This window comes from Mastomys coucha, unplaced genomic scaffold (genome assembly GCF_008632895.1).
Source record: "Mastomys coucha isolate ucsf_1 unplaced genomic scaffold, UCSF_Mcou_1 pScaffold5, whole genome shotgun sequence".
NCBI classification, from domain to species: Eukaryota; Metazoa; Chordata; class Mammalia; order Rodentia; family Muridae; genus Mastomys; species Mastomys coucha.
Window position 1 is genome coordinate 63,983,344 of NW_022196911.1, and position 9,974 is coordinate 63,993,317.

At 44.7% G+C, this 9,974-nt stretch overlaps 1 protein-coding gene across 1 annotated transcript in view; it reads left to right on the top strand.

Moving 5' to 3' along the window:
- Positions 1 to 9,974, top strand: part of Myh10 (myosin heavy chain 10) — a 126,830-nt gene that overhangs the window by 72,911 nt on the left and 43,945 nt on the right. Inside the window, exons 12-15 of the mRNA XM_031353324.1 lie at positions 206 to 358; positions 4,280 to 4,453; positions 7,034 to 7,207; positions 7,901 to 8,015. Coding sequence (XP_031209184.1) covers positions 206 to 358; positions 4,280 to 4,453; positions 7,034 to 7,207; positions 7,901 to 8,015 — 616 coding nt within the window. The remainder of the gene's footprint in view (positions 1 to 205; positions 359 to 4,279; positions 4,454 to 7,033; positions 7,208 to 7,900; positions 8,016 to 9,974) is intronic.

The window sequence follows — 9,974 nt, forward strand, 5'->3', positions numbered from 1 at the left end:
GGGGGGGGGGGGGGAGGGGCTTTGCCCAACCCTGAAGTGATTAACCACATTCTCATTAAGTATACTAATGGCTCAATTGATATCCAACACTGAGATGTAACTAAGCAGTGGTTGAGATCTGTGTAGCATTGAACTCCATATTACAGCTACTAATGTCTTGTTGAGACCGCTTCCTGGATAAAGGGTTGATGTTATCTGATTACAGGCAGATTTTGCAGTGGAAGCCTTGGCAAAAGCTACCTATGAGCGGTTGTTTCGCTGGCTCGTTCACCGCATCAACAAAGCGCTGGATAGGACCAAACGCCAGGGAGCTTCTTTCATTGGGATCCTGGATATTGCTGGTTTTGAAATTTTTGAGGTATTCCTCATCTCTCTCCTGTTTGCTATTTTGTTGTTGTTTCTTCTAATAGATGTTAAGGTTCATTCGCGCAGTTCAGTGCCAGGCAGTCAGAACAGGTACATTTCTTGCTCTTTGATTAGAGTCAAACAATACACAGCAAACGGCCGCTCAGTTCACAGCTTTGTCCATGGCAGTGAGAGAGTGTAGAGAGACTGTTAGTAAGTGTTCTGCAGTTAGGCATTCTTAAAGGACAAGAAGCTGCCAGCTCAGAGAGCTTTTCTTCCTGGACAGGGAATCCAGTGTGCTTCTCTAAGAGAGTATTTATCAAAGGTCAGACTGCTAGAAATCAACCTTCTAGCAAATCAAAGTTGCTAGAAATTGATGGTTGATCAAAGGAAGAGGGGGACAGAGATGTAGAAGTTGCCATACTGAGGCGTCCAGAGTAATGGGCCAGAGCATCCTTTGTGGGACTCAGTGGGTCCAGGGAGAGCAATTTGACAGGGGCATATAACAGGATGTCAGCCTGTGTCCCATGAAGTCACATCCAAAGACTGCGATGATGAGTTAATACTTTGCATGAGCACATCTGCTGTCAAATTTTCAGAGAACTAGATAAATTTTTCAGTCTTTTTTTTTTTTTTTTTTTTTTTTTTTTTTTTTTTTTTTTTTTTTTTTTTTTTTTTTGGTTTTTTTCGAGACAGGGTTTCTCTGTATAGCCCTGGCTGTCCTGGAACTCACTCTGGAGACCAGGCTGGCCTCGAACTCAGAAATCCGCCTGCCTCTGCCTCCCAAGTGCTGGGATTAAAGGCGTGCGCCACCACCGCCCGGCAAATTTTTCAGTCTTAAAAAAATTTTTTTTTTTATAAAAACAGATCCAAATACAATCTGGATCTTCACAGCTGTGGTGCACCTGTCTTCTCTGACAAATCAAATCAAATGCTGCTGCTCTGGCCAGTATATCAGTTTTGCCATGGTTGAGCAATGAATTGTCCCACTATAAAATGCTAAGTCCAGCCTCATCCAAACTGGATCACTGTGGGAAGCAGCTTTCTCCGCTCAGTTTGCACCACTATGCCAAGAACCCTTAAGAAACCGTAGTATGAAATATCTAAATACCTTGAGAAATCTTATAATGGCTGGGCACTTTTTAAAAATTGCATTAAAAAACAATCTATCACTTTTCCAACTGTGTAAATAGAAGATACAATCAAAGAAAAGGCTCCCATTTATAGCCACAACCAAAGCAGAAGAAACACACTAGAATGGCCATAGAGGAGCCTGCGCAGGGCACCCCCAGAAATGACGTATATGAGGTACTGCAGGGTGGAGAACAGTCCCATGCGGAGCAGTCCTTCATCGTGGCCTTAGACTTTGTGCTTGTTGGCCCCATACTTACAGGGTGAGTGTCTTCATTAAGAAATACAAGCATGGGCTGGAGAGAGAGAGCTCCGCAGTTACACTTGCTGTTCTTGCACAGGACCAGGATTCCCAGCACCCAAGTGACAGCTCACAGCCATGTGTAGCTCCAGTTCTGATACCCTTCTCTGGCTACCTCAGGCACGCATGTATGTTGTACACAGGCATACATGCAGACGCAAAATACAATAAAAATATTTTTAAAAAGAAATACGCATACCTTTTAAGCTTTTAAATGTTAGTGAGGACTTAATTTGATAGTTTAATGAAGTGGGGGTTATAAACTCAAGTGAATGAAAAGGGAAAGGATTTTGGAAGAGGAACACTGCTTTCCAATTCCATGGAGTCTACAAATAACACGAAGTTGTACAAGAATATGGCTCACAAGCTGTCGCTCAAATGTTTGACTTTATTCTGAAATTCTCTTAGAAGATGCTGTGTTTGGCAGGTAGGTACAGCTGTGGAGAGAGCAGACAGTATGCAGTGTCCACAGCGTGTCCTCTCCCTGACGCTACCTGCTCAGTCTCTTTTAAATGCTTGAGCATCCTAAAACAGCATGCTATGTTTCAGTGTGCCGTTTTCCCCCTATCGTATGGGTCTACTTAAAGCTAAACCATATCTTTTAGTGTGGATAACTTAAATTCCAACAAAGCTACATGGAGTTGCTCATTCAACAGACACTATACCTCTCGGGAGTAGCCAGGCATTATGATAGACACAGCAGCTAACAAAACCAAAAATTCATATCTATATGAAGCTTACTGTTTTGTTTGCTGTACTTTAAAAGGTATACTTGACCCTGCGAAAGTTCTCTGCCCCAGTGTAGGGGAATGCCAGGGCTAGTAAGCAGGAGGGGGTGGGTTGGTTTTAGTTTTAGTTTTTTTATTTTATTTTATTTTATTTTTGGAGGGGAACCTAGGAAAGGAGATATTATAAATAAAGAAAATATCTAATTTTAAAAAAGGTATACTTATGTTAGTTAATAAGAATTTACATTCTAGGGCTGGTCAGGTAGGATGTACTCAGAAAAGCCACAGTCCCAAAGGAGGCGCTACTACTGGAGAGCACCTGGGTCCCTCACCTAGATCTACCGGAGAGCACCTGGGTCCCTCACCTAGATCTACCGGAGAGCACCTGGGTCCCTCACCTAGATCTACTGGAGAGTACCTGGGTCCCTCACCTAGATCTACCGGAGAGCACCTGGGTCCCTCACCTAGATGTTGTCCTTAGTTTCTTACCTTGGAAGCTTTTGCCACTGCCACTAGAAGGTTATATAGTAGATGCTAGAAATTGGCTCTTGCAGCTACTGGAATACAGTATATTCCACTTAGTAATATACAGTGTTGGAAGGGAAGCAGTGCCCTCCCAGTATGACCTCATTCTAAATGGCAAACCAGCTCCATAGGCTGTGGGATACTGAGTGGCCTTTCCAGACCATAAATCTATTCTATGGAGACCGATTGAACCTCTCTAATTTAAAACCACTTGTTATAATAATGAAAGAGGTTATTTATGGGTACATGCTACTTGTGTGAACAGCATGGAAATAGAATATGGGTTGTTCTTATAGGGGAATAAATTAAGAAAATTACATGTCTTAATTAATCTCTCTACTAAGCAGAACAATAGGACAGGGGCGGGGGGTGCGTTCACAGATGAATGAGGGCAGTGGCAGCACTAATGGATGAAGGATGCTCAGATTCACTTGTCATAGCAGGGCAGTGTTACATTTGATGTTGGCTAAGGTCAGGTATCTGATGCAAGAAGGACCCCATAGAAACAGAGTGGGAGCTTTACACTCGTTAAGAGCATTGTGTGTCAAGCTCTGACTGTGCTCCTAAGCTGACTCCTAGTTCCATCTTTTACATCACTGTAGAGCCTGCTGCCTCTATGAAGAGAATGGGACACAGGCAGGTGCAGCCCATAGCTCCCCACAGCTCACAGGGCCATGAGCTCACCAGGATACCCTGAGCCTCGTCTCCTCTCCAGGTCCTGATGTTGCTCTTCCCCTCCTCGCTTTCTATTTCATTTATTCTTTGTTTCTATTCCTTAATTGTTCATTAGTAAGCACTGAGATGTTTGGTAATATGGTGTGGCTATCTAGTCTCTCTTACTCTCTCTCTCTCTTTCTCTCTCTCTCTCTCTTTCTCTCTTTCTCTCTCTCTCTCTCTCTCTCTCTCTCTCTCTCTCTCTCTCTTATACTGTATGTGTGAGTGTTTGTGTACGCGCATACACACAGAAGTCAGTTAGTTCTTTCTACTCCATGACTCCCGGGGATTGACCTCAGCTTATGAAGCCTGGCTGTAAGCACCTTTACTCACAGAGCAATCTCACAAGCCCGCTCTTATCTTACTACAGTGCTGTTGTAGGGTAGATGTGAGAGACAGAGCCCTCCCTTAGGGTAGTCATCAGCTTTATTCTCAGTAGTATCTGTGATACCTAAGAAATACTTTAGAATGAGCTTTTGGGGTAACTAGATGGCTAAGTATTCCTGTCTTCCCTCCCATGACTCCAAACCTTCAGCTGAACTCATTTGAACAACTGTGCATCAACTACACCAATGAGAAGCTACAACAGCTGTTCAACCACACCATGTTCATCCTGGAGCAGGAGGAGTACCAGCGAGAGGGCATCGAGTGGAACTTCATCGACTTCGGCCTCGACCTGCAGCCCTGCATCGACCTCATAGAGAGACCTGTGAGTGCCTCCTCCCTGCCCGGCTTCCTGCTCTGTGGAGCAAAGCCTTTAGTTTTCTTTTTTGCATAATCTGAGACAGACGGTCTAGGAAAATGATATTCTGATAACACAATCTACATAAGAGCAGTGATCAGGGAGTCAAAGCCTTTATTAGGTCTCCTCCAGTGCAGTCTTGAATCCCCTGTCCTTGTGTCTGTGCATGTGTCAGATAATGTGCTGTGGTCCTCACAGACCACAGAGACCAGTGTGATGGTAGCACTGGTGTGTACCAGTCAAAGGGTGTGTGGCAGTCCACTTGGCACACTTCCTTCCTAGGTAATACAGGGACATTTAGTTGAGAACAAAATGTGTCACATAAACTTAGTTTTTAAATAATTGAATTTGAGCTCAGCCTTTTGTAAGTATTTTTATTTTGACAGTTTTTTGTTTTTGAAGTATGTTTGAGGGGTCATTCTAAATAGGACACACGATGCGGGATAGTCCACAGAGTATCTCTGCCAATACTGAGTAAGCTAGTCCTTCATAATAATTCCTGCTTCACTTACAGTCTGTCAGATGGTTCTGGGCCAGAAGGCTGGGGACAGATGCTGTGAAGGGAGTGAGAGAACGTTCTAGGGCAGGATTTGTTGACTGGAATTAGGGGGATGACCAACACATTGAAAGTGGTATTTTAGAAAAGTACTGGGCTGGGTGGTGCAGTAGTCACTGTAACCAGCTATCCCAGACACTCCAGGCAGGAGGCGGTAAACTTCCCCTCCTGGCCTCCATGGGCACCAGCATACATGTGCACAGACACATAAAAATAATAAAACAGAAAAGGATCTAAGAATGTTTTTGCTCAAGGGGATTGGAAATTGAATGTTACAGTTTCTGTGACCTTAACATCAGTGTCATGCTTCATTTCTCAGACCCCTGATGGTAGCTCCAGCTGCCTGCCCCTGTGATCCTGGCTCAGTAGCCCCTGCTACTTGTCTTTATGACCCTGGCTCAGTAGCATTAACTCCCTTCCACTGTAACCCTCCACAGTAGCCTGCCACTGTGACCATGACTTCTCCAGAGGTAGCCAACCTTGGACAATGTAGATTATTGTCTCTCTTTAACTGATCTGAAACCCCGAGAGTTCTTTGAGAAGGAACCAAGGGGTAAGGGTCTTGCTGTAGAAGAGTTCCTAGGTTCCATACGCCATGTGCTTCAGTCAGCTCGTGCGCGTGTCTGTCACCATCACATTGCTTCATTTATACTCACTTGTAACCCCTATTGCCTTCTTTTTTTTTTCCTCTACTTGCCTTTTAAATAGTATCTTTACCCAGTAAATACCTGAAGAAAATAGTTTCTAAAGTTTTATACAAAAAGGAAAAAAAAAAGAAGACAAGAATGATTGAGAATGTGAGTTCAGTGCCACGTCAACATGCTGGCTGGCCGTGCTGGTGCTATAGCAGTAAACAATGGCCCAGAAGCACTACTGCTCTCTAAATACTTCATTTCTGTTTTCAAGTCACTCATGTTGAAAAAGAAAGTCATCCAAGAGAAGGCAAGCTGTAGATCTTTTATTTTTTAGTGAAGACATAATTCACATACATAAATGAACCTGTTAAGGCTGGAATTCAGCAGTTTTGTGCTATATAGCAACATGGGTGGCCATCACCACTAATTCTACATTTTCATGACCCCATCCAGTAAAATCCTGATACCCAGTAGCCCCACACACTCCCAGCATGGCGCAACTGTCTCTGGATTTGCCAAAGCCTTTTAAAGTGACTGGCGGTTGTGTTATCCCCTCTCATAATTTATTAGTCACTTTTCTGTTGCTTTGATAGAACAGAGCAACTGACAGAAGGAAGGGTTAGACTAAGGCTCACAGTTCCAGAGGGAGGAGAGGCCATTGAGGCAGGTGATTGTGGCAGCCGACATGGTGGCAGGAACAGCTTGAGAGAGAACCAGGAATGCCCGAATGCTGTTATGCGGCTTTGAAACCTCAAGAACTTCCTCCAACAAGGCCAGCCTCCCCAAACAGCACCACCAACTGGGGACTGATTATTCAAATGCCAGAGTCTGGGGACATTTTTCTTCAAACAGCAACACCATGCTGTACTGAGTAATAGCCTTACATATTTTACCAACAAGAAGTGGTACAGCCTATTTAATCATGGGTTAAACAAAAACTTAAATCACTTAGCACATACAGTGTCTGGCTAGTTGAACTTCACAGTATACCCAGCAGCCATTGAACATAAAATCCTTCCTTTGATCCCTCCACCCTTTTCCCATTCCCTTCCCAGCTCCTTTCTGACTTCTGGATTTGATGCTTTTGTGGAGTGTCTACTATAATTAGTTTACTTACAATGTACATATTTCATGATTTCAAGGCTTATCTGATAAGCTGTCCATTTCTTCCCAGTACTTAGTAGTTTATGATCTGAGTTTTAACTTTTAGCTTGTTATGACTTGGACATACCTTCCATTGGAGAGCTTGGTTCTTTCATAGATCTTCATAGAGCTGTTGGTTGTGGCAGTAAGCTGCCAATCCCCCTGGTGGTGCCACTGCTAGCTTTGTCAGTCCTCACTGCCTTTCATTCTCAGGCCAATCCCCCTGGCGTGCTGGCCCTCCTAGACGAAGAGTGCTGGTTCCCCAAAGCTACAGACAAAACGTTTGTTGAAAAGCTGGTTCAGGAGCAAGGTTCCCACTCCAAGTTTCAGAAGCCACGGCAACTGAAAGACAAAGCTGACTTCTGTATCATCCACTATGCGGGGAAGGTGAGAACCCTTAGGATAAACTCAATTAGAATGCTGTGTGGTGGGGCTGGGGGAGGGGTGGCGCAGCAGGTAAATGCTTGCTGCCCAAGCATGGGGAGCTGGAATTTGGATTCTCAGTACCCATGTAAGTCAGGCATGGTGGAGAACACCTGTAACCCCAATGCTAGGAGGCACAGTGGAGACAAACCGGTCCCCAGGGTTCATTGCTCAGCTGGCTTAGCTGAAATGACAAGCTATAGGATCAGTGAGAGACTGCTCAGAAACATGGCATGGAAAGTGATACAGACATCTAAATGGACCTAGGCTCCACATATACATGTGCACACCACATGCAGAAACTAAGAACTTCTGCGCATGGTGGCACACACCTTTAATCTCAGTACCTGGGAGACAATGGCAGGCAGATCTCCATGAGTTCAAAAACAGTCTGGTATACAGAGTGAGTTCCAGACAACAAGAGAGGGAAGGCGGGAGGGAGGGAGAGAGAGAGAGAGAGAGAGAGGAGGGAAGAAAGAACTACTTTGTGGTTTTGCCACATACCGTGATCTAAGGTGATAGTGACCATATTTAAATATATTACCTGCCACTGAGACAGTCCAATGTGGGATTGTTTAGTGAAAGTCTTTGATTAAGACTTCAGATGGTAATCAGTTGTGTGTTCTTCATTTCCTCCTTGGCTTTGGTGTGGGACAGGTGGACTATAAGGCAGATGAGTGGCTGATGAAGAACATGGACCCCCTGAATGACAACGTGGCCACCCTCCTGCACCAGTCATCAGACAGATTTGTGGCTGAGCTTTGGAAGGATGGTGAGATGAGCTTGTGTTTGTATTTAAGCTTGGCCTGGATCTTCTGTAGCTAAGGTTTACTTACAGTTCTCTCACATATGTGTGTTTGTATAGATCCATACGTTTTTATTGCTTTAAAATCTTTCCCTAGAGCACGGCTGCCGTTATGTCAGAAGTTACCCATTTTATGAATATTTGGATTAAGAAATAAATACAAACCATCTGCCCCCTTAGTTAGACGCTGTGGGGCATATGGAAATGGTATACATTCAGAGCCAGAGGAAGCTACAGGATCCCTTAGGCTTCCAGTGACAGTTGAGGTTATGACATAAAGGCACAGGCACAAACAACCTGGGAAGAGCCTTTTCCTGGTGCAGAACATAGGTCTAGCAAGCTGTATCTTCCATCATGCACGCATGTGCACAAACACAGTAGCCAGCGAGTGAACTCTTCGATATCCTGCATACAGACTGGTTGCTTCTATTTTCATTAATCTTCATAGTTCTTTTGTATGTATGAACCTCAAGTGAGTTCACATTTCTAGTGACATTTACCACAGGGTAGGTTTTACTAGGATACAAAATGCTTGTGTTTCTTTATACCCAGTAGGAACACATCTTTTAGAGTTTAGCTCTCTGCTGTCCTTCATCCTGGTTATGTCTCTCTTCACTGGGCCTCAAGTGACTCCTAAGTGGTTCAGTAACTAGCTCGCTTTCCTTGTTACATTCCCAAGGTATGTTAGCTTAGCCATCTTCTCAGGTAGCGAGAAAGAAACACAGTAGAGAGGGTTTGAGCAGTTAAGGCAAAAGAAAGAGATAGAAAAGGGACAAGGAGAAAGTCTTCAGGGGACCAGTGACCACGTGAAGGGCAGTGCACTGACGAATGACCTTGTGTAGCGGGCAGGACCAGTATATGAGGGGGCTCAGAGGAGTGGGGTACACCGTCCACATGTGTGCCTAGGACTCTAGGAGAAGGCTAGCTCTCCTATAGGCGCACAGTGTCCCTTGCAGTGACCTAGTTAGTTAAGGTGCTGTCTGAAGACACAGCAAAAGATGTGGGCCTCATCAGTCCGCAGTCTCAGCTGGGGCTCTTCTGCACTGTGATGTTAAGTCTTACCGCCATGCAATCTGAGAAACTAAACGTGAAGCAGGAGAAAGGACTGGGCTCGGGTCATCCTGGGCCATGGTACTAGAAATCTCAGCACTGGACAGTTGGCAGTGTGGATGTGGAGTGTCTCTCAAAGGAGTGGCATGCAGTGCTGTCTGCCATAAATATCTGCCTATTTATTACCAAGGCGTAATAGTAATACTCAGACCTTTTCTTCCTAGCTCAAAGGACAAGTTAGCTTGGCTCGGGGCAGGGAAGGGAGCAGAGTAGTCTGGAATGGAGGCAGAAAGCCAGCACTCCGGAGTCCATTCTGGCTAGATAGTAAGGCTGGGCCAGAAAGGGTCGGAAAGCACAAGTGAGGTTGTGCTTCTGTTTGCAGCCAGGCTTCACCGCAGTAACCTGACCCAGAGGGAGGAGTGCTTAGACTTCACTGAATAAAGAGCATCAACAGACTCCTTCAGTCTAAATGTAAATAAAGTGGCTGTCTCCTGGGTAGACTGGGGAAACGTAGACTGGGGCTGCAGGAGGAAATGGGTAAGAAAGGGCCTATAAAGGCCCCGAGACTGACAGCTTAGTAAGAAAGATTAAGTCCTTCTCTCTCTTTTCCTTACCCAAACAGCCATGCAAAACCCTTTGGAAGCATAAAAGATATGTCCCCTGCCTACAACAGACTTGTCAAGCAATGAGGAATATAGGAAATCTGTCTTTGTCTTTATCTTTCCTCCCAGCTCTCTGAGCTTCCTCCTTCCACCCTCTTCAGTTGCAGATAACTGGAGAGGATCAGGTTTTAGGATAAAAATTCTGTAGGTGAAGGTGGGGATGGTGGCCGGAGTGACAAGCCCATGAGGGGTCACTGAGGATGAACCTTACAAC